The following is a 24,550-nucleotide window of genomic DNA, read 5'->3' on the forward strand; positions in this document are numbered from 1 at the left end:
ACAGCTGTGTACAGAGTACAAATGCAAACAAGTAATATATATGCATAAATATGTGTGTTTATGTAGTGGATATATATCCATTTACATATATATTTATATATAAAACAAAAATGTAGGTTTCCGTTTCTTTTGTTTTGTTTATGTTCACTTTTCTTTTTTTTTCTGCTGCTGCTGCCGCCGCGTGTAAAATCAATAATTGCGAGCGGGTTCAGAGGTGACGACAACTTCGAAATGCTTTTGACCTTCATCACAAAAGCCTTTTGAGCGCTTTGGCGACCTTCCACACTGCGAATGGCCCCGCTGCGGTCCTCTCCGCCTCACCTCACCCTCAACCCGTGCCCCTTAAGCCAATTAAATTTATGTCTGTGCGTATTTTCTTAACTTATTTTGCACGCAAAAATACTTAAATGTTGCTCTATGTGGTTGTTGTTGTTGTTGTTATTTCTGCTGTTGCTCTTGCCGGTTTCTGATTTGTGCGAATTTAACCTTTTTTTTCTGTTTTATTCGTTTATTTTGTTACCACTTTCCGGCCGGCTGGCTTTTAGCTTGATTCTCGATCATTATTTTTGTTAGCCCATTTGTTGCTTCTTTCGCGAATTTCTATTTCGCCAGCTAATGCCATGTTTTCGATGTAGTTGGACTTAATTAATCAACATTTTACGGCCAACAAGCGAAAAGTCAAAGCTTCTTCGATTTCACACGCGTCTCACGAAAACTTACGTCAGACAGAAGTCAAAAGTTGAATCTATTTCTCAGTAATTGATATTGGATAATAAAATTGAAGCCCAAATACGATTTTTAATACGAATTTCGTTTGATCCAGATGAGTGTGAGAGAAAGAAACCGTGAATAGTAATAAAAAAATTTGCGAATTTTAATTATCTACATGTTCTCATCTCATATTCGTGCTCTTTAAATGGCTCTCTGAAGTCTGCTGATAACTTAATCCTTCTTCATCATCTCCTTGCTCTTATCTATCACCCTTCTCTCTCTCTCTACAAACTCTTTCGCGCTCTCTCTCTCTCTTATTGTTGCATTCATGCACTTTCCACATCAACAAGCCACATCAATATATACTATATTCTAAGGTCCCCTCGACATAGTTTTGCAGTCACTGTGCTAACAAAACTGTGCTGCACTTGCCTTGAACTTTAAGGCGAATTCGAATCAAACGAGGCGAATTGCGAAATTTTCGTTTCGACATTTAGTGGGTCAGCAATATAATAACGGTATATAGCAAGTACATTTTAAATGTTTTATTTTTTTCTCAACTTACCATCTTTAGCATTTGTTGCTGTTGTTGTTGTGGCCATTGTTGGTGTTGTGCTGGCAGAGGAGGCCGATGCGGACGCCGACGCCGCAGTCGCTGCGCTGAAGAATGTTGTTGTATCCGCGGCAGCTGAGAAGCTACGCGAGCAGTGCATTAGTCACGTTTCTTATTGTCGCTGTAGTTGTAATTGTCGTAGCTGCGGCGGCTGCTGCTGCTATTGCTGCAGCGGCTGCTGCTGTTCTGGTTGTAGTTATTGTTATTCCTGTTGTTGTTGTTGTTTTTGTTGTCGCAGACGGCGACGAACTTGAACTCGCAGCCGTTGCCGTTGCGCCGCGCTGATAAGAACTTGTGGCGAAAAACGCTCGACAATAACCGTTAGCAACGCACACACACATGCATAAATCAACAACAAGAGAAGCGCGCGCGACTGTATGTGTGTGTGTGTGTAAGAGCGAGAGCAGGAAGCAGCACAATGCACGGGACTAAAAACGCAAACAAAGGCAAATACAAGAACACGCAACCAGATAATAATTTCTTTTACGATTTTTGTTTTGTACTTTTCTATTTTACTTTAATGGTTTATTCGTGGCAGCAGTAAGAAGCGAAACGAAAAACACAAGAAACGCCAATTGGGGCAACAGCAACTGCACTTTAATTGATTATTTGTATTTCATTTAATTTCATTTTCTTTATCAGATTTATTTAACATATACGAAAATTAACAGAGCCAACAACGTCGACTGCGACCGCGACCGCGACGTCAAGTGCTGGCGATCCCGTTGATTGCAAGCCCAATGCTTTTGTTGTTGCTGCTGTCACACGCACGCACGCACACATACAAACACAAGCAGCACACACACAAACACACGCGAGTTTACGAGCAGCAAGCACATGAACAACAGTTGTTGTTGTTGCTGTTGCTGTTCTTGTTTATTTGGTTTATTTTTTGAAGCCGCATCGAGTTTTTTAATAATTTAATTATTTTGTCTTGAACACGCGCTTAATTAATTATTGTTATTATTGGCACTTTTGTTGCTTGCTGCGCTTGCTTAATTGGTTCTTCTTGTTGTTGTTATTGCTGCCGTATCTGCTTCTCTTGTTGGTGTGGGCGCACGCAGCACTGCGGTTATTGTTGCTACTGCCGCTGCTGCTGCTAATGTCTACGCGCACTTCACTTTCGCGTTGCGTTCTAACACACGCGGCTTACGCACACATTTTTTTACACATTGCACATGATTTATACAATTTATTTATTTATTTAACAATTATACTGAGGCGAACGCGCGGCGTTGATACCTATCGATAGTTTTGCAGCCTCTAACTAGAGAAGGGGACGGTAGCAAACTGGCTGTTGTTTGCTCAACGTGACTGCGATGCTAATGTAAATATGCGCTCTTATGTTAAGTTATGTATGCTGTTAAGTATCGATAGCTTGCTATGTAAAGGCGGCGATATTTTTGAGTGACCATTTATTTACTAATCTTTTAAATTTGAATGTGGCATCAGCAGAATTTTTTTTATTTCTTGCACACTTGTTTTAGCTACAGGAATATATTTAATAAATACTGTTTTCTTATTACGAGAAGCAATAGACACTGCAGTCAATAAGAACTAAAGGTCGTATCAGCCAATTAATAGCCGAATATACACTTTTCTTCTTAACTTAACAGAACCATTTTGAGTTTAGCATTTGCGGCACTGAACAATTAATGCCAATATATTTGATATAATATATGATATGGCATTATAGTATTTATCGTTTGGCATTATCAGTTCTGAATTTTGAATTTTATTAATTTGCGTTTATAATTTATTAGTTTTTAAATTTATTAACGCCATCACAGCGCGCACATTTAACAGTTTACGGCTTACAGCATACGCCGTGCATATCAGCTTTTGATAGTTAGCTATCAATGACACTGTTAAGCTGCTTGCTATGGCAAAGCAAACCCTACTGCTGATGTCCGTTAAATCGAAATTTAAATATTTACAAGTTTTATGTTGAATTTGTGCTATAAATTAACACCTCTTTGTTATATTTTAAGCTTATGCCAGTCAATTGGGCATTACCTGTGACTGCATATTCCCTACACTTCAACTAAAATCTCTTTGTTCAATCGCAATTTGTGCTCAATTTTTTGGCACAACTTTTTTATTTATTAGCCCCACAAATGTTTTTTTATTTATTTTTTTTTCCGTATTTGCTTACTGACCTTGACAACTGAAGTACAAACAAAAATATGGCACAAATATTGCGACAACAACAACAATAATAGCAATATTGAAAATTCCATGTCAAAAATTTGCGCTTGTTGTTGTTGTAGAGATCTGTTGACGCCTTCCCATTTTGACGTTATTTGCATGTGCTTTCATTGTTGTTGTTGTTGTTGTTGCCATTGTTGATATTGTTTATAATTCGTAGACCGCACGACTGTCAAGTGAAAGTTGCCACCGTTTGCTCACGGGCCACGCCCCATCAAAAATAAACCGCCCACAGAGCTGATGCGTGTCTGGGCGTCAAGTGAAATATGTGAGCGAGGTGTTAATTTCATTTAACAATTATTTTAGCCCGTTTTTTTATTCACCTTTGTCAATTGTATTATTGCATAATGTTTGAACGACATTTGTGGCCAAGAGAGTGTGTGTGTATATATACACACATACATACATACATATATGTACATAAAATTTCAGTGAGCCAAGTTAATAGCGCACATTAAAATCAAGTTAATGGCAAATACAAATAAACTCGAACTTGTTCTGCTTGTTGCGGAAATCAATTAAGAGACGCACAAAACGAGCCAACAGCAGCACCACCAGCACCACCACCAGCACCACCATCAACAACAAGTCTATAAAAAATCAAAGCTAATGTCAATGTCCTTTAGCCTGGCTCTGGCTTTGCTTTTAAAGGGCCAACGTGCAAACGAGTTCCTCCATAATTGTCCAATTGGACTGCCGTCTGATTGGCTTGCCAATTGGACTCGCTGGCAATCTGGTCAAGTTCAGCTAACAACAGTTTTCGTTGCCAGTAAGAGCTCTCCACAAATTTTCTCTTCTTTGTTGCGCCACGCCCCCACGCGTGACGCCCATTGACCCATTTAACTAGATTTTAGTTGGAAATGCATCTGCATCATTTGCATAATTTAGTTTTCTTCTTCTTCTTCTTCTTGACTAATAAATTACTAATGGGCTTCTATTGTCTTCATATGAGGGAAATTGAAAAAACGCATCGAATTGGATGCAGAGCTTCCAATTTGATGGCGATGATTCTGATTCGAAAACCCTTCTACAGTCGCTGCAGCTAAAAGCTAATTGGATCTAAAAATAGCCAGCACTTCGAGCTGGTTTGCTTCGTGTTTGGCCAACAAAACTCGTTTCAAAGAACCAACGAAGACCCAAAGAAGAGCCAAAGACTTTCTTGTAAGCATCTTGTCCATCTGCATCTGGATCTGCTGCTGCTGCTGCAGCATCTTCTTCTTCTTCTTCGTCTTCTTCTTCGGTTGCTGCTGCTGCTGCATCGAGAGTGAAAAACTGGCGTGTGCAGCGGCGGGCGGAGGTGGGTGGCTGGCTGACTGGCTGACTGTCTGGAAAATATGCTGAGATCTCTGGTCCGATCGATAAAAGGCATTCAAACCAGTTGCATAGTGGGACAAAATACGTGCTCAACGAGCACCACATACAAAGAGCGCACAATGTTGGATCTGCTGTAAAATTAATCGACGATCGTTAATGCCCAGAACAAGCTGGCGCAGTGTACGGCCCAATCGTGGCGAATATCAAATACCCTGCTGGCTGTGGGTGAAGAAATCGCGTTAAGTGATCTTCATTATGAATATTGATAGGGTATTTGAAAGTTTAAATAGGCATATTTCAGCATATCTAATGGGCATCATCATGACATCAAATTTAAAAAAACTAAGTATTAGAGCAAAGCAATCATCTATAGTGTTATCCATAATGTTATAATATTCATTGCGCATATAACATAATATATACATTATATAATATTCATACATCATATAATGTTCATTGTACATAATACATAATGCATACTTCATATTGTTAACAACTTAACAATTCATTGTCATAATCATTACTATTACTATTATTGCTTAAGGTCATTCAAATTGTTATTATTATTGTGATTATCATAATGTTTTCATAAGCATTAGTATTAGCATTCGCATTGTCAGTAAATTGGTTTTCTTAGTCATTAGTATTAGCATTGAGAGGAGTAGTCTAATCAGTTATATTAGCATATGATGATTTTTCTAATTAATTTGTACTTTATTATTATTTGTAATTTAATTAATTAAAATTAATGCCCATTAAACAATAATAATATTGAATATTACATTAGCATTCTCATTAGTCCAATATGTCATATACATTACTATAAGAATTAGCCATAGTATTGATGCTGGTATTAATGTAAGTGCTTGCATTATTAGTCATTAGCCTTAGTATTAGCAATAGCATTAGCAATGGCATTAGCAATAGCATTAGCATTGCCATTATCATTTACATTCTTCTTATAGACATTAATATTGTAATCAGTCAATAAAATCAGCCCATTAATATGTATTTCCATTAGAATTATCATTATCATTGACATTGCCAATAGCAATGATCATTAGCAAATTCATTAACAAAATGAATTTCTTTTCCTATTATAGTCATTAATTGTTAATTAATAAATCATACTAAATAAATATGAGAAGCATTTCGATGATATCTATCATAATATCTATGATAAGCATTAGCATCTCTTCAATCTTATCATACATATGATCATATTTTACTTACAATATTATTATCGCATTATCATTTGTATTATCATACTTAGTCTTAGCCTTGTCTAAGCCAGCACTAAGCCATCCACTCGCTCAATACCCTAACTAAAAAACGACGGCCAGAAATAGAATTTCGCTCCTACCGCTTATCAAATTAATGATCTCTAATTTTAGCCACATGGCTACAGGCCCTGGCCGTCGCTCGTAAAAGACAAGCAAACCCACTCAGGCTCCAATCGATCTATTAATTAACCACAACTACAACTACAAAAATACAGTGAAGAAGAAGAAGCAGTGTAACCTTGATCGGTACAATTTCTAGAATCGGCCACGCCCCGCCGCCCATAACAAGTACAGCTCCTTAGAATTGGCCAATTATGGTGGCTGCAATGCAAAGGGCCAACTGCAATGCCGTCCTCACCTTCGCCTGCAGCAGTTCAATGACATTTAGCACAAAGAATTGGCATCGTCTTCACTCGATCTTCGGTGTTTTTGCCGTTGCTGTCGCCGTCGCCGTCGCCGTCGACGCCCGCTGCGGCGTCACTGGCAGCGGCAGCGGCAGCGTCGGCGTCGGCGTCGACATCGACGCGTGTATAAATGCGTCGAGGCTGAAGAAATTTCACACAGTCGTTGCCGTGAGGCGCTTGCGTACATCAAGCTCAGCAGTTGGAAGCCGAAGAAGAAGAAGAAGAAGAAGCAGTAGCAACAGTAGCAGCAGCAGCAGCAAACGAAGAGCAAAGAGAAAATGAAGGCAATTGCTTTGGTGTTACTCTGCCTGGCGCTGGGCAGCCAGGGACGTGTGCTGCAGCCAGCGGCGAGGGAGGCGCTCGACATACCCGTGGCCATAGTCAAGGAGGAGCCGCAGCAGCTGATCAAGGAGGAGCCGAAACTGGAGCAGGAGCCGAAGGAGGAGAAACAAGTGGAACAGGAGAAGCAAGTGGAGCAGGAGAAGCAAGTGGAGCAGGAGAAACCAGTGGAACAGGTGGAACAGCAGGAGCAGCAGGAGCAGGAAGCCAAGACGCAGCTGCCTCAGGCTGAGCCAGAGCTCAAAACTGAGCTGCCCAAAATTGAGGAAGAGCAGAAGCAGGAGAAGGAACCCGCAGAACCTCAACCCGCAGAGCCTCAACCCGCAGAGCCTCAACCCGCAGAGCCTCAAGCCGAAGCACAGCCCATTCTCAAGTCGCAGCCTCTGGAGGCCGCTGCAGAGCTAGTTGAGTCTGTGCCCGCTGAGCCAGTGGAGCAGCAGCAGCAGCAGCAAATTGACGATGCCGTGCCACACGTTCGCCAAGCCACCCAGGCCACGCCCACCCAGCAGAGCAGCACGCAGCAGAACTTTGTGCAGCAACTGATCCAGAACTCGCCCATTGGCCAATTCCTGAACCAGTTCAACGGACAGCAGCAGCAGCAGCAGCCGGCAGTTCAGGCTGATCAGGTGGCCACGCCCGCACCCACGCAGCCCGGTTTTCTGAATCCCAGTGCGGCCATCACCACCGCCCAGAATGCGGTGCAGAGTGTGGTCAACAGCACCACGCAGGCCTTCCAGGGCATTCAGCAGTTCGCCACGAATCTGGGCACACAGTTCCAGAACACGCTGTCGGGGCTGACGGGCCAGCAGCAGCAGAGCGCCCAGCCGACCACAGTGCGCCCGCCCGGACCCATTCAGGCCTTTGTGAACAATGTCTTTGGGGGCGGCAACAATGCAACGGGTGCGGCTGCAGCACAGCCACAGCAGACGGGTCCGCTGCAGGGCATCATCAATTTCCTGGGCGGCAATCGGCCACAGAATACACCCGCTGCGCCAGCCGCGCCCGCTGTCACCGAGGCGCCCGCCAAGCCCGCTGTGGCCGACAAGCTGGAGCTGGACAACGAGGTGGCCGAGCAGCCCGCCGAGTCCGAGAACGAAGTGAGGAGCAGCGCCGAGGCCACCGACGACTCCTTCGAGGAGGCGGTGCCCGCCAACGAGGTCATCGTGGTCAACGACGACGCTGGCGCCGAGCGTGTGCCCAGCAACAACTCCGTTGAGCCAGAGATCGATCCCGAGCTCGCTGCCGCTGCCACTGAGGATGGAGCCGTTGCTCTCTGAGCGCCACTTGCTCAACTCAGCTCCAATTCTTGCAGCTCGCCACGTAGCATTGACTGAAGCCATTTTCATCGCCATTTTTCAATCCACAGAGAGAGAAAAAAAAAGAATCAAAAATGATAAAGAAACAGAAAAAGAGAAGAGAGAGAGAGAGAAAGCAAACGAAAAAAAACTTTCCATAGTTGTTTAAGTGCATGCAAACAAATTATTTATTTCATTTTCGCAGGAATTTATTTTTTAAATAAAAACAAAACATGATACAAATATATAAAAAAGACTTTGAATTTCTCAGTTTTACAAGAATTTATTTTTTATTAGAGATAAAAAATATAAATAAAAAATCTATATATCTATATAACATATAAAATAAATATAAATATATATTTTTTATATTTTTATTTTTGCAGAAATTTATTTTTAAATAAAAACCATAGATATTATTATTAAAAAAAAGAAAATAAGTAAAATATAATAAAGGTAATAATAAAAATAATACAAAAATTTTTGTTTATTACTTATTATTATTATTATTATTTTTTTTTTTATTTTATTTTATTTTATTTTATTTTATTTTTTGAAAATATATATTTTCACTTCATTTTTATTTAATTTTATTTATTTATTTTATTTTATTTTATTTTATTTATTTATTTATTTTTTTTTTTTATTTATGAACATATTATTTTCCTCAAATATTTTATTTGCGCTTGAATTTATTTATTTTTATCAATTTTTTTTAGTATTCCCCATATACCTCTTTAACACAAATATGTATTTTAAACATACATATATATGTATATAATTTATATGAAAATAAAAACACCCATTTCTTTTTGTCAAAAATTATTTCGTATTTATTTAATTTGTTTCGCTTTTTGTTTAGTTGTTACACATTAAGGTGGTTCGATAGCTCAAAAATTGTTTATATCAAACTAGGCGCAAAATATTGTACACTCATATATATATATAGTATAATCATTATATTATATAAGGCTAGATTAGGATGGGAGCTTACAAAATAAATACTCAGCAAAAAACCACTTAGAACTAAGCTGGGAGTGCGGGGAGGGGGCGGGGAGAAGGGGGTGGTGGTTCGAGAGGAACAACTTATGCCCAAATATTTGCGCTAAAATTATGTTTATATTATTTTAAGTTATCTCTTCTTCTTCTTGTTTTTCGAAATTCCATTTCAAATTTGTTTTTTGCTAATAATCGTAGGCTGCCTTTTCAAAAAGTTCTTTGAGCTCGAAAATTTGTTGGGAAATAATTCTACTTAAAGTTAAATGCATAGCTTAATGTGGGGAGGAGGGATAGTGGGGGAACTTTTGGAGCAGTGTACTAAAAGGTAAAATGGAAATTTGTCATCTTCTTCTTCTTCTTCATCTTTGAGCAGCGAGTTGAATGAGTTTTAGCATAGATTTGGGTTCTGTATATGTTAGTTTTGATTGTGTTTGGATTTATTCATATAATCTTTACGTGTCTTTCGAAGAACATTTTCAAGTCTTTGTGTTTTTCTTTTTTTTTTTTTTTTTTTTTTTTTTTTTTTTTTTTTTTGATTGAACAAACTTAGCTGAAATTATACGAATTAAGTTAGGTATCTGCAACAGATTGTTCAGATAGTCAAAACTTTAGATAAGTTCAAGCAGTTTATTAAGTAGATAATAGTAAGTTTTATATATGTGTGAATTCGATCTAATTAAACGTTTAGAATTAGGCCAAACATAACAGTATTAAAGCATTTCAGCATATTGCATTTCGCTCAGTGTATAGGTCATATATATGTGAGTCATATATGTATGTATATGTGGAGTTATATGTATGTATTGCATGTTATGTAAATATAGACGAGTAAATAGGCATTTGTTTTTGACGAAATTTTGATTTGAATATGGGATGGATTATAAGATAAGTGTTTTTGAAGCCTTTGAAAGTTATGTGGGTCGGGTATACGTGGATATACGTGTATATATATATATCTGAATATGATTGCGGTATATATGTATATATATATATGTGTGTGTAAATATATGTATGTGTGTGTGTTCAGATACGTATGCAAATGTTAGTTGACTGAAGATTACATTTCTTTCTCTATATATATAAGAATAGAGCTGTGTATATATATGTGTGTGTGTGAGTGTGTTATGAAGGTCATCTAATGGGCAGGAATGAGTACAGTTGCTGCAAATTTTTACTAAGAAGGTACAGTACACTTGTATATAGGTTAGTTATAGAGCGGCTGCTATATCATAGAAGCTAACATTAGGCAGGTTCTTGGCGGCTTTATTCCAACTTAATAAATACATATATAGAAATTTCGAATAGGTTTGTTTTTCTAGCTTCGGTATGTTTTGTTTTCTCTTTTCACTTTCATTTTTTGGTCGCATTTTATAAAAATAAAAATTTCGTTTTTCATTTATTTTTGTTGTTTATAATTTTCCTTTTTGGTTTTTCGCTAATAACAAATATTGCACAATTGGAATCTAGAAAATATAATGCGCTTATCAAATTACATATATATATATATATAGCCTAGGCAGATACACATATATAAATCTATATATATGGTTGTATATTAAATGGATTGATTAACATGCAGACACCAAAAGGTAATGCGAAAATTTGAATATCATATGGAATAATCATATGTTTTTTTTTTTTTTATCATATATATATATGGTATATATATATAGGCTTTGGACTAGCTGGATCAACGTGGCGCTGGGCAGAGTTATGAGCTGAGAGAAAGTATCGAAGGGAAGACTTACAATTCGGCTTGTCTGTGTGTGTGTGTGAGTGGAATAGTTGATAGATGTGAAAAGCTTGCTCTATAGTTTAGTTTGTACAGTTTATACAGCAGAGGGAAGACTGAAGTCATACGAAGAAGAATGAGTTACACTCGGAGAAAAAGTCGTGGAAATATAATTGTTGTTTTTTTTTTAAATGCTCCCAAACTTAGCAGATATGATAAAGAAGTCATACGAGTACAGCAGATTGTAAAGGTCTAAACAAGTATTATAATTTTTCCTATATGATATAGTCTTCCAATTATAATAGATAGTTTCTAGCAGTTTGAATAGTTTGAATAGCGCATAGGAATATAAAAACGTATATTTTGTTTGCTAGTTTTTATGATAACTATACGATATAGTAGCCTAATATAAGCAATAGTTTGTCTCAATATCACAAAACTTAATTAGAACTGCAAAGAATCAAGTGGGGAGATGATATCTTGAAATACAAAACAATTTTTAAGCGAGATTCTAGTTTTTCTATCTAAGAAATTTATACGTAATAGTGCAGTTCGAAAAAAATTTTAGCATATTATATCATCTGATTGTTTCTGTGAGATTTCACTTGTCCCAGAATGAATATGTATATAGTTTTCCTAAGAACTAAGTATTTAAGAACAAAAGTTAGTTCAGTGAAGTTTTTGTTTTGAAATTGTTATACTCTCATATAATATTCAATTACGAAATATCCGACTATTTCTCCAAGTGTATAAACCTAAATATTGTGTATATATAATATGTCCAATGCCACGATGTCCATTTAGTTGCATTATAAGCGCAACTTTGCGACTGCTCAGCTAGCTTAAACGTACTCTAATGTATTACAGACATATTCATATACATATATGTGTATATGTGTAATACATACATATACATATATATCGTACATTAACTATATAGTACTCATTAAATTAAAGATTCTCTTATAAGCATTGCTCCTGGTTAGTATCTGGCGCTAAACTAGAATACAATTTGGTTTATCCATTCATCCATCTATCCATCCATCCATCGATTCATCTATCCGTCCGTCTCTTCGTCCATCCGCTGGCCTATAAATTCGTTTCAGTTCTGTGCGGAGCGAGGACACCTGGCGCGGCAGCCACTGCACCGCCGGGCGTGGCCATGCGCACTCGCTCACCCACGCCGGGTCCCATGAGGCGCGTGTGGCGCAACAGACGTGCACCGCTGGGACCGCCAGCTGCACCAGCACCACCACCTCCTGCCGCTGCTGCTGCTGCTGCAGCTGCTCCCTCCGCTCGCATCGACCACTCGTTCTGCTTGAGCAGAAACTGCTTCACATTGTACTCCATCTGGGCGATGTCCACGTGCTGTGTGGTCGTGTGCAGCTCGGCCTGCACGGAGCGCGTCTTGTCCGTGTCATTGGGATAGTATTTGTAGTTGAGTATATCACACGTGGGCTGTTCGGGGCACTGCAGGGCCGGCGAGCCGGACGACGAGCAGCCCTGCGAATCGGCGGGCGTGGCCGCGGCTGGCACCATCGTCGTGGTGTAGGCCACCGGCAGGCCGGATCGCGTGGTGCGCCTGTAGTAGGTGGTGCAGAGCTCCGCCTTCTTGGTGACCACAGTCGCTGCCGCAACGGCCGCCTGGCTGACGGTCGTCGGCTCGGGCAGCGAATTGCTGGTGATGTCTGTCTTGGGCGAGAGGGAGTCCTCCGTGGATTTGCCCGCATCCGCATAGCCATTGGTCAGCTGCTGTGGCGTTGTCTTGTAGCCAGAGTCCACGCTCAGCTTCTCTATGGATATGGAGTCCATGCGATCCAACGTGGAGTACGACGACTGACGCTCCGTGCCCGAATTCGAGTCGCTGGGCAACGTCGGCTGCTGCAGCGCGCGCTGCTCCAGCTGCTGCGTGTTGTGCTGCACCCACTCGGCGACGCGATTCAGCTGCTGGCGCCGCAGCAGGACGCTCTCCTGGTAGTCGATGGCATCGCTCAGGGAGCTCGAGTTGGCCGAGTGCTTGGGCGAGCCAGCCGGAGCAGCAGTGGCAGCAGCAGCTGCAACTTTAGCTGCTGCACCGGCTGCAGCCACTGCACTCAGATTGGCCGGCTCACCGGCTGCTCCACTGGCCAGTGCCTCGGCTGGCAGCACCTGACCCTCCAGCGGGCCGCCCTTTTCAGTCTCTTTTAGCTCCACCTGCGGCTCCAGCACCGGCTGCAGCGCCACATTCTCGTGCGGCATGGCCGAGCCCTGCCAGGCCTCAACCGCTGCCGCCGCATTGCTCTCCTTGGAGGTGATGATGTCCTTGCCATCGCCGAGCTCCTCGTCCAGCAGGCGCTCGCGTCGCTTGTAGATGACCGGCACATGCGTCTCAATCGACTCCAGATTGTCCAGCAGGATGTTGCTCTGCCCGTTCTGCTGTATGCGCATGGCACAGAGGCGCGGACCGCGATACTTGGGATTCTCGGCCTGCAATGGAAGAGGGTTAGATTGGCCATATGATATATAATAGGGTTATCTACCTTAATAGTCTTGATGAGATTCCGATTGAAGGTCTCAAACATTTTGGCGCCCTCGCAGCTGCTGGTCTTGTTGCTCCACAGGCTCTGCACGCTGCCCGAGTTCGTTGACTTTAGCTGGGAGGAGCAGCTGGCAGCAGCAGCTGCTGCTGTCATGGCTGTCCCAGCTGTCCCGGCTGTTCCGGCTGCCACAATGGCCACAGCTGGCTTCACTGGCTGCGGCTCACACACATCCTCGGGCTTGGTGGGCTGTGTGCTTGGCGGCTGCTCGCCCTCCAGCAGGCTCGGCTGTGAAATGCCCGCCAGCAGTGGTTTGCTGACCTCATCCTCCAGCTCCTCAGCCCCCGCCGCCGCAGCTGAGCCGACGCCCTCAAACTTGTTGAGCAGCTGCAGCGCCGTGCCACCGCCATCGAGAAAGCGTCGCTGATATGCCGTAGCCGCAGTCGTGGCATTGCCCTGGCGCAGCTGCCCCAGATTGCTCGACTCCAGCAGATACTTCTCGGCCGCATAGGCGCCCAGATGGGTGGTTGGATACATCAGCGTCGAGGTCGAGGTCGCCGTGCGCTCGCACAGCCTGTGATGGCCTAAGATGGGATTGACCATGAGATCATCCTTCTTGGGCGGCGTAAACAGCTTGTCCATCTCATTCAGATCCGAGACGGAGCTCTTCGTTTCCGATATGACCGAATCGCTGCTCTTCACCAGCTTCATCAGATAGGGACTATTGGTCCTAGAAGGCGAATTCAGATTGCTGTGGCAGCGCAGGCAGAGCTGAGTCAGCGGCTCGTTCAGGCTGCGCTCAGTGTGGGGCGTCTGGGTGGCCACCGTATAGGAACGGGAGACGTCTGCCAGCACGGTCAGATCCTGTTTGCTGCACTGGCAAGTGTCGCAATGCTTCACATCGTTCAATTTCAGCTCATCCTCCAAAAATTTGGCCATCACTGTGGGTGAAATCATGTCTGGATCAGCATTGTTGTTGTTGTTATTGGTCTTGGTTTGACCATTGAGCGTTTGGCTGGAGCTGAATTTCGAGCTGAGCTTGTTGTTGTTGTTGTTGTTATTGTTGATTGTGTCCTTTGTGCTGCTGTTGTTGTTGTTGTTGTTGTTAGTATTATTGTTGTTGTTGTTGTTGCTCTTGGCTGGCGTTGTTTGTGCATTGGCTGAGTTGCCATTAGTGGCGTCTGTTTTTGGGTGAGTCAGAGCAAGAGAAGAAGGGAAAACAATAAGCAATTTAGCAGACAATCAGGTCTAGAGCTGGGGCAGATCATTTGGGCATATGTAAACAGATTTCCTTTTTTTTATTGGCAATATTTGTTTAGAATGAATCAAAGTGGCAGATGGCAGGCAGTAAAGTTGGCTTTAGTAGATGGAGACGACTTCAACTCTGAACAACTGTTCGATTGAGCAAAGCTTTGCTAAGAGGAAATATAACTTAAGTGATGCCTAAGGTCATTGAAGTTACTGTACTATTATTAATCTATTACTGCTTAAAGTAGGCTTACTCAATTGATTGAATACGTGACGAGTACTTGAATCATTATTCCCTCACATACATAACTTACTTTTTTGATGTAATGAGAAACAAACCCTAGAAAGCAGCTTCGAGTGAGTCTGCGAGTTAGTTTTCCAGCTTGTCTATTTATACCTCTAAGTCCTCTCTTTTTGTAGGTCTCTCTCTCTCTCTCTCTCTCTCTATCTCTAATTCACTCTCACTCCCTCTGACTCTCTCTCACTCCAACTCTCTCTCACTCTATCTCTCCTTCACGTTCTATCTAACTCTCTCTCTCTCACTCACACCCTCCCACGGCGCCTCACTCTTTCTAACTCTCACATTCTTTTTCTTCTTCCCTCTCTCTCTCTCTCTCTTTCTTCTTCTCTCTCTCACCCTCCCTCTCCCTCTCGCCATCTTCCATCTCTCTCTCTCTCTTCCTTCTTCTTTCTTTCTCTCTCTATTTCTCTTTCTTCTTCTCTCTCTCTTTCTCACTCTCTCCCTCTCTCTCTCTCTCCCTCATAACCTCATAGTTTTTAGCAGCTAAAGTTCAGCTTTAATCCAACTTTCAAATATATTTTCGCTTTTCACGTATATTACTGAATTATAAGGAATTCAATATTTTCATATAAATACATACACACAGACACACACACAATTCACACATAACACAAGTACATATCACACACACACACTTTCAAATTCCAATTATAGGCTAAGAATTTAATTATAAGCCAAAGCTATGAATGCTTCGATGAAATTTTATTCATTTTAATTAGCCAAGTTTAATAGTGCTGTCAGCCATGATTCAATTGATTTGTTGCATATATATAAATATATACATACAAACACGTATACATACATATCATATCACATATGAATGCATCAATTTTTAAACAATTTCAATTATTCACGCTAAAAGTATTGCCAAAAAAAAAAAAAAAAAATAAAAACTTTGTAGCCATAAAATATGGCATAAATTTGAAAAAAGATATAAAAACAAAGAAAAATAAATGATGACAATTATTTACAATAAATTTGAGCTGCAATTGAAACTAAAACAATAAACTAAGTGAAATAATAAATAGCACAAAAGTTCATCAATAATCTACAATGTAAAAAGGCAACAAAAATGAAATAAAATAAACTAAATAAATGAAAAATGGAAACTGTGAAAATGTTGCTTGTCAATGATTGCTGCAAGTTGAATAAAGTAAATAAAAATATCAACTCCAATCTAGAATATAGATAAATGAAACGAGTTAACGAAATTATGTAAATCATACGAGTGATCAACAAAATCAAAATGGTCTACTAACACTTACCGAGGCCCCGCATCGAGTATACCATGGCCGTGGGCGGGAAGGGGCATGGCGCTGGCGGGGGTGAGTCCGAGACCGGAAGCACTTTATAGGAAGCTGTGGTGGCCACGCCCACACCACTATTGCTGCACTCCGAGTCCGAATGCGAGTTCGTCTCCAGCCGCATATAGGCCGAAACTTTCGACTGAATATCAATTGGCAGCTGAAGCACCAACAAAAATTGAGTTAATCAACCTGGCCAAGCTCCTGGCTAAGTGGGTGAGCGTAACTTACCGAGGACACCTTTTGGGGCACAAAACTGTCCGGCTTGCATTGCAGCAATTGTATGGCAAGACTAATGTCGGCCTTGTAGCGTTCCTGAACGAGGAATGGGTGAGAAAGAGACGGAGAGATTATGTGTGTGAGTCCAAAAGAAGAAGCAAGCAATATATCAAGATAAGAGCGTAACAGGAAGTTGCGGCCTCATCTCTCTCTCTATGTGTGTGTGTGTGCATGTGTGTGTGTGTGTTACCCTTTTGACACTTTTCGTATGCAAATGTCAAATATGTTTGTCGTTCGCTTTTTGTTTGCTCCTTTTTTTACTATTGTGCACTCTACGTACACACACACATGATGCCATGTATTCTACTGTTAAGCCCCTGCCCTTCCAAGTTTCCCGGCCATTTTCCGTTCAGCTTCTTAACACATTGTTAAACAAACTTTTTGCTGTTGCCTTTGTATTTCGGTGTCAGCGACAGCCTCAAAAAGTTTCCCTCTTACTCTCTCGCTCACGCTCTCTGTCTCGCTCTCGCTCCCTCTTTCAGCTTTTGTTTTTTTGTGGCTTACACCAAACTTTAGATGGTTCTTAAATTTTGCAAATGCGCTGCACTCGAACTTGTTAAACAACAGCAACTGCAGCGAGCGACAAACGCACGTTAGCAGGCAAATGGCACTGCTGGCAGTGTTGGACAACGATATGCCACGCACCTTTTACACTTTCGAATTTGTTTGAGATTTTTCTCCTTTTACATTAATTTCATATCATAATTTTGGGATTTTGAGACTTAGCTGTAGATTAGGTAAATAGTCTTTGGACATTATACAACACTATTATAAAAACAAATTAAAATAAATATTAAAAATACTTATTTTTTCCTACTTAATGATTAAGTATTGAATATTTAACTAATTTAATGATAATTTATATTTTTTAACGTTACTCAACACTAGTCGAGCACTTTTTGTATCTAACTTTTTCAGCTTCTCTATCATTGTTATATATTATATATATAAATCTAACTACCTTTTAAGTATGTATATAAAATTTATATATATTTAAGCATTACTCAACACTATTACTACCCAAACTCCATAGCTCATTTTCAGGGCAGTGCGGCTCAGCATCAGTCAACTGCATTCCTTTGACCTACATAGCATTTGTACATCAACAACAACAATAACAACTCAAAGAGACAAAAAGCGTTGAGGCATTTCGCACCACGTTTACCAACACTTACACGCCATGTCACACTACTATTTCAGGTTGCTTTCTTTCGTTTCGTTTTTCCTCATTTTTTTGCAATTCTTGTGCTCCCTTCGGTTTTCCCGTGAATTTTCATGCCGCATAGCTGCAAAATGCCGCCGCTTGCATTTTATGCGCCTCATTTTTACTCCATTTTTCCACTTTTCTGCCGCGAATTGTTTTTTATTCTCTCTTTCAGTCGTTTATCCTGGTATTTTTTATTGTATTCTTTATATATGTATATACATATATGTACATATATATTGTGCGCTTGCAGCGATTTCTGTGCACAAAAAAAAATGCAGAGAAATAAACTCCACCATGGCATAGTGTCATTTGCAGTAATGGGCATGGCATGCCATAGACTCCAACAAATATATATCAATTTGAAGGGTATGGCAAGTGGCATTACATACAGATACAAAGCATATATATGCTGATTTATATAGGTGCATACATATATATAGCGTGAGCTGAAAGGCCAACCAAATTAGCTGCTATAATTGAAAACTGATTGACAGCACACGATATCGTTGCTATTTTAATGCTAGCGATTCCGATTTTAACAATTGAAATAAATCTTTCTTCTTTCATTTTAGTGATATAATCAATTTTATTTCAATCAATGAAAAGATAGTACAGAATTGGCTAAAAAAAAATTTAAGGTATTTATTTTATTTTATTTTATTTTTTTTAAATTTGTTAGACTTGCATTTAAATACATATAATTGAAATTTAAATTGGGTTGAACTCCTTATTCTTTAATTTTAAATGTATAACATAACATACATATGTTAAATGACAGCAAAATCAAGCTGTTAACAACATTTACTCGAAAAACGTTCTCGGCTCTCTTCAATGTCAACACTTACGTTGCGCCACGTAAGGTTTAACAGAGTTGAGCCAGGCTTTATAATGCGCTGAAGTGAGATAACTGAGTACTGTTAAAAAGTCACTCTACGAGCTACTGAGTCTGTTAATACTTATTGCTCTGCAGCTTCTGTAAAGTCAACTGATTAACATAAGCTTGCACTGTAACTTAACATGGACAGTGAATTAAGAGTGTCTTACTTTGTAAACGAGTTTTAGGGCTGCTTTTATATTATTCCATTTGATTTCCCTATATTTACATCGCCCTTAACATCGCATTTAACGGCTGCACTTAAAATTGACCACCTGAACGACCTACTACTACTATTACAGCTACCACTACACCTGACAACCTATTCAATATAGCATGCATGTCCCTATTCCCCAGGTGCAGTATGCAGCTAGTGCCTGTCCCATATCGTATGCACTTTATGGCCGCAAATCTTGGGGCTAGCCTTCAATGGGTAAATTTACAGCTATGCAGCATCGAGCCGAGCAGCTGCCATCAATCCACATTCAGGCTCAATAACATTGAACGTCGCTTGGCGCATGATGCAAATAAATTGTTCAACGTTCTTTGATGAAGTGAACGAGTTGTCTCGCCTGCTCAACCCCTTCCCTCTGCCTGGTTTAAGCTGCGAAAATTCTGCTGGCCCTTTCGACAATTGAGCTAAATTTAAAACGGGCAGCGGACTTGGACAACGAATTGGATCGCTTTTAATTAAACGAAACGTTGTGGCGCAACAAGGGATGCAATGAGGGTTGCATTTCGCCCGCATTTATATGCATATCTAACATTGTGTGATTTTGTGTGTTTGTGTTAGTGTTTTGTGTATTTCTATGAACAAGTAATAAGGATAATTGATTCATTAGCGCGTGTTTCTCGCATTGTATGCATTTAATTTGAATAGCAAAATCCCCTGCAGCTGTTGGCATTTAAAAGACTTTTCTAATCAAACATCATCAATAGCGCATTGATTGCATTGCCAGGGAGAGATAGAATGAGAAAGAGAGAGAGAGAGAGAAGTGATAGAGTTCGCCTGTTTTGCATGTGGCCAAAATTGCAAACAAAAAGCTTAAGGGTTTTTCGCATTCATCGGCCGTTGGTTTGATTGCCTTTTGTGCCGATTCCGGCGTCCTTCACTCTCGCTCTCTCTCTCTTTCTCTATGCCTTCTCTCTATTTCTTTTACTCTGTTTTTTCCACGTTTTTCCAGCTCAACACGATTGCTGTGCAATTTCACGCTTGTTTGCCGACCGACGACCAACTGACCGCAAGCAAAACGTGGAACCACACACGATTGCAGCTAGGGGAAGGTACGTAGTCGAAAGGGTGTAAGGGAGTAAGGGGATTGGGGGCATGGGGAATAGAGGTAGCCCGCGCTTGAAGCTCACTAATAGAATTGCTGACACGCTAGACGACGTTTATGTAGTGTATATGGCGATCACGCGAACTAAATGAGTTTTTAGTGAGTTTGAAGGAGAGATTGTAAAAGCTGAACGGAGAGGGGAATATGGAACTAGATTGGATTTACCTATAAATATATGTGGCACATGTTCCAGTTCCAGTTTTTAATTTATATACAGGATATAAGTAAAATACTGGATAATTTTCATATTATATATATTATTTATACTTTTATATACTCATATTTTTTATATTTTTATTATTTTTTAATGAATTTAAGAAAAACTTTTTTTTTGTTTTTATAAATTCATATAAATATAATGGATTCTAAATTTAAGAAATCATTAAAATAGAGTTTATTTCTAGCCAGCATTTATATCAGAGTAGCGCTCTAACATTTTACAGTTCAAACAATTCTATTACAATTTTCTAATCATTTCCCAATCATTCTACATACAACACACAAATCCTATTTTATGTCCCTCTCTCCAGTCACATTCAGCTGCCCGCATAAACCGAGCTCAGCTTAAGCTTTGAATTGGGACCACATTTAATTGACGTGACATTTGAGTTTATATAGATTACGGACATGTGGCCTACATATTTTCTATTAACGCTCTAGCTGGCATTCTATGTGCCGCAGAGCATTGCCATAGCAATGGAATGGGCACACATTACGTATGCGTAATATTGTGCGCTAATTAGCGTGCGTTTATTTTATTTTATTTTTTTTTTTTTTTGTATGTCCATTTACGTGGCTAAGGTCCTTTAAAGGCCACTCAACCGCAAAATCAAAACCACAAATGCCAACTAAATCATGAGAAAATTAATTTTCTAGCTACAACAAAAGCAACAACAACAACAACAACAACAGCAGCAGCAAAAGCAATTGCATAGCAAATTAAGTTATGCTTGAGCAAGGGATGCAGCTGCAGGCGATTGCTTGTTGCTGGGCGTGCCAGGTGGCCGCGGGGCAGGTGGCAATGGATGGGGTGGGGGATGGGGCTGGCTACTATCTGAATCTAATTAGTCGCTCAAAAGCATTGCTGCCAGCAACTAAGTAAAGCGCAACTGCATGACATTTATGTATATGGCCGCCTGCTGAAATGGCGCTGCCTGCAGGGACTCAGGTTGGCAAATGCTCCAGGCGCTGCGCAATTGTGGAGTCAACAAAATGCTTGCATTATTGTTTAACTGCTGCATTTGATTAACTAATTTATGAGAGAGAGACAGAGAGAGTGGGAGGGAGAGAGTGGGAGAGAGAGGGGAGAGTGAGCACATTCGCTATTTAAATGCTCCTAAGGGCCATACATCAGTTCTGTTGTGGGCCAAATTGCCAATCTGGCTCATAAAGCATTAAGATGTAGTAGAGCGAGCACAACATTGTGTGAACTTGGCTGAATACACTAAGCGCCGCTCAGATCTGACCAAAATTAGCATAAGCATAAACATTAACGAGTGCTCAGGCGCTCTGTGTGTGTGTGGGTGTGCGGGCGCGTGTGTCTGTGTGTGTCAGTGTGTGTGTGTTTGCGTAGGCCAAGTCAAACAGTGCATTAAATACACCCAATTGCGCATACATATGTAAGGATAACAGAAACTAAACCAAAGCTACAATACACACACATACATAAGTAGTTGCCTTTCCCACCCACTCCATCTCTCTCTCTCTCTCTCTCCCATGTTATCCGATCGACACATAACAATATTTCGACAGACATCGCAAAAGTCACATGGACTGCGGAGCCTTGTTGTGTATTCATGCAGTAAGCTAACCCACATACACACACACACACCACACACACACATACAGCTGAGCTGAGAGAAGGCCATTGTCTAATGGCAAATGCAAATAAAAATGGGCCAAACGACAGATGCGAATGGGGTTTTTGAAGCTGGGCAACAAACGGTCACAATGTGCGCTTGTGCGTACCAAAATTCACAATTTACATTTTTATTTCAACAGCAACAAATATGAGACACATGGCAATTCAGACTCAAAGTCAGCCAGAGAAACAAAAAAAAACATGTAATGGAAATGGGAAATTATGTGGGTTAAGCAAAATCTTGACAAAGAGTAAATACTCTAGGCATATCGAATATAGATGTTTTCAGTTGAAGAGCAAATGAACAACGTCTTGAACAAGTTTATGCTTGTTAACTGCATTCTTATATAAGTTGAATATGACTTTTATATATGGTATGTATAAGTAGACATAAAGCTTGATATTTATACATATATACATGACTTGACTATAATATATATTATATATGTATGTAGGTAGTAAAGATAAATAGATATTAGCTTATGACCTTCTCAGCTCGATTGGATATGTCAGATCTATACGTAATTATGCGCCAATAGATCTCTATCTCTATCTCTCTCGCTCTCTCTCTCTCTCTCTCTCCCTCTCTCTCTCTCTCTCTCTATCACTATCTCTCTCTCTCTTTCTCTCTCCCTCTCCCTCTCTCTCTCCCATATCCAAATTTATAGTTATAAACTAACTTTATCTTCACATCTTCAAATATAATTATACGTAATTTCATAGCCAAATCACATCTTTTATTATGTAGCCTAAGCTCATGTCATAGTTTCTCGCATGTTTTTAAAAGATTTCATTTGGAATTCAAGTTCTCATAGCATTGCACTTGATGTTGTGTGTGTGTGTGTGTAGCTAAAAGGACTTTATGTGACAGGCATTTCCATAAACCAAAACATTGCCCACAGATGTGTTGTCTCTCCCTCTCACCCACTCTCTCTCTCTCTCTTTCTCCCTCTTTCTCTCTGTGTGTGTGTGTGGGTGATTGGGATAAGCAATGCATGCGAAAGCGAAACTAAAGCCAAATCATTGAAACTTCTTCCATGGCGCATCATTTATTCATCACGCACATTCAGCATGAAAGCCCGGCAATGCTCATATATTATATACCCTGTCCCCCCACACGCACTGCCTCCCTCTTACTGCCCATTTTGGGAGTCGGTCAATCATGAAAATGGTCATAAATATACCGACTGCATGTTGTTGTTGTTGTTGTCGGCCTTATGGGGGCTGTTTTCAGTTCGATATCAAAGTTCAGGCTACGAATGTCTAAAGTGCGGAAGTTTTTTCATCTTTTATTTCCTTTGCTTATTTGTTTTATTTTTTTGTCAACCATCCGAATCAGCATGTGTGTGTGTGTGTGTGTGAGTGCTTGTGATTTATTTAAGTTTTTTTTTTTTATTTTTATATTTATATATTTATGTTTTGGTTTATCTTTCAGGCTTGGCCACAGAAGCACGTCAAGTTGGAAATAAAATGTTTGTGCTGGCAGCATTTTGGAAGTCGTCTTGCATGCGCTTAATTATTTAAATAGTCTTGGCAAATTGTTTGTTCAAGGCCTTAGACAATCGATAGCTGAATTGCTAAAATAGAGCAAGGAGAATGCTCAGCAACAGCAGCAGCAGGAGCAGCAGCAGGAGCAGCAGCAGGAGCAGGTGACAGCGGCTAAAAATACCCTATGAAATGAGAGTGACATGGAAGTAAAAGAGAAGAAGATTGTTCCCACTCTAATTGATATAGTATTGCTATATAGGGCATGGGCTGAATACTTAAGTTGGTTAAGTAATCGAAGACTTAATACCCTGTAGAATACATATATATAATGGTTAAATGGTGCAGAGAATATCCTTCAATTAATGTGCTATAGTCGAAAAATTTAGAGTTTATATCTGACGTCTATTAGCTGAGATGACTGAAGTTTAAATACCCTGTGTAATATGGAATAGGTTTTGCATACTTTTAAATATCATAGATTATTTTTGCTCAATTATAACTGAAAGCTGAATCATTGAAAATTAAATATAAAAAATTCCAATTCATGGCATCGACTTTAAGGAGAGCTCAAATTAAATCTTTTTATATCTCTAAAGTTCAATAAGTTTTTTTTAGAATTTCCCGAATTTTCACAGCTTTCCTCTTTGTTTTTCTGCAACTAATCGAATGATAATAGCCTAAAATCAAACTATAAATCCAAACGAATTATACCCAACCAAATTTGAGACCATAAATTCTTATCTACTCTCAGTTCGATGGCTCGTTTCGTTCGCATTTAAGAGCAAGAAAATATATAGGAAAACAATTTGTTAACATTATTTGTTTGCTCGCACGCGTTCGCTTTGTTTACAGTGTGTAAATAGAAAATAAATGGGGCCATCTAAATTTTTATCGCGAAAAATACAGAGCAAAAAAAAAAAAAAAAAAAAAAAAAAAAAAAACTGGAAAATAAAATGTAAACGAAGGAAACTCAGTTCCAGTTCCAGTTCCAGTTTCTTCACCTGTCAGCTTCGCTGCCTTTTTGCCAATGCCATTTTCTTGGCCCAAAGCAGATGTAATTATTTTTAATGAGCACCAGCAGAAATTACACATCAAACATGTTGTATATGGGGCTGGGGGAGCTGTGCAAGGAGCTCGAATGAACGAACGGTTATATATGTGCGTGTGTGTTGTGTGTGTGTGTGTGTATGTGGGTCGAGGTGGTTGCGTCTGGTCCGAAGTTTCTTAAAGCCAAGCA

At 40.1% G+C, this 24,550-nt stretch overlaps 3 protein-coding genes across 6 annotated transcripts in view; 1 reads left to right on the forward strand and 2 right to left on the reverse strand.

Annotated features, from left to right (window-relative positions):
• LOC6581495 (cyclin-dependent kinase 14) overlaps nt 1-2,617 on the reverse strand; it is a 128,691-nt gene extending 126,074 nt beyond the window's left edge. For both annotated transcript variants that reach the window (XM_032730866.2, XM_002007187.4), the window contains exon 1: nt 1,277-2,617. In XM_032730866.2, coding sequence (XP_032586757.1) covers nt 1,277-1,424 — 148 coding nt within the window. In that variant the 5' untranslated portion in view covers nt 1,425-2,617. The remainder of the gene's footprint in view (nt 1-1,276) is intronic.
• A 4,071-nt stretch (nt 2,618-6,688) lies between these two features.
• LOC6581496 (20-hydroxyecdysone protein) lies at nt 6,689-8,387 on the forward strand. 2 transcript variants are annotated; one of them, XM_044009595.1, is made up of 2 exons: nt 6,689-6,973; nt 7,010-8,387. In XM_044009595.1, exons 1-2 carry the CDS (start codon nt 6,812-6,814, stop codon nt 8,147-8,149), a joined length of 1,302 nt encoding a protein of 433 aa, XP_043865530.1. In that variant the 5' UTR covers nt 6,689-6,811; the 3' UTR covers nt 8,150-8,387. The 2 variants fall into 2 exon arrangements, with proteins under 2 accessions (XP_043865530.1, XP_002007224.1); XM_002007188.3 differs by having other exon boundaries at nt 6,689-8,387.
• Nucleotides 8,388-8,976: 589 nt separating this feature from the next.
• LOC26527209 overlaps nt 8,977-24,550 on the reverse strand; it is a 45,374-nt gene continuing 29,800 nt past the window's right edge. The window contains exons 3-6 of one of the 2 annotated variants that reach the window (XM_032731080.2): nt 16,499-16,582; nt 16,229-16,427; nt 13,418-14,595; nt 8,977-13,364 (exon numbers count right to left, since the gene is read on the reverse strand). In XM_032731080.2, coding sequence (XP_032586971.1) covers nt 11,988-13,364; nt 13,418-14,595; nt 16,229-16,427; nt 16,499-16,582 — 2,838 coding nt within the window. In that variant the 3' untranslated portion in view covers nt 8,977-11,987. Of the gene's footprint in view, nt 13,365-13,417; nt 14,596-16,222; nt 16,428-16,498; nt 16,583-24,550 lie in introns of both variants that reach the window. The other variant, XM_032731079.2, reaches the window with a different exon arrangement.

This window comes from Drosophila mojavensis, unplaced genomic scaffold (genome assembly GCF_018153725.1).
Source record: "Drosophila mojavensis isolate 15081-1352.22 unplaced genomic scaffold, ASM1815372v1 contig_74, whole genome shotgun sequence".
Taxonomy (NCBI): Eukaryota; Metazoa; Arthropoda; class Insecta; order Diptera; family Drosophilidae; genus Drosophila; species Drosophila mojavensis.

Bases quoted from the DNA above. Each gene is read 5' to 3' on its own strand.
- LOC6581496 (XM_002007188.3), top strand. From the start codon at position 6,812: ATGAAGGCAATTGCTTTGGTGTTACTCTGCCTGGCGCTGGGCAGCCAG.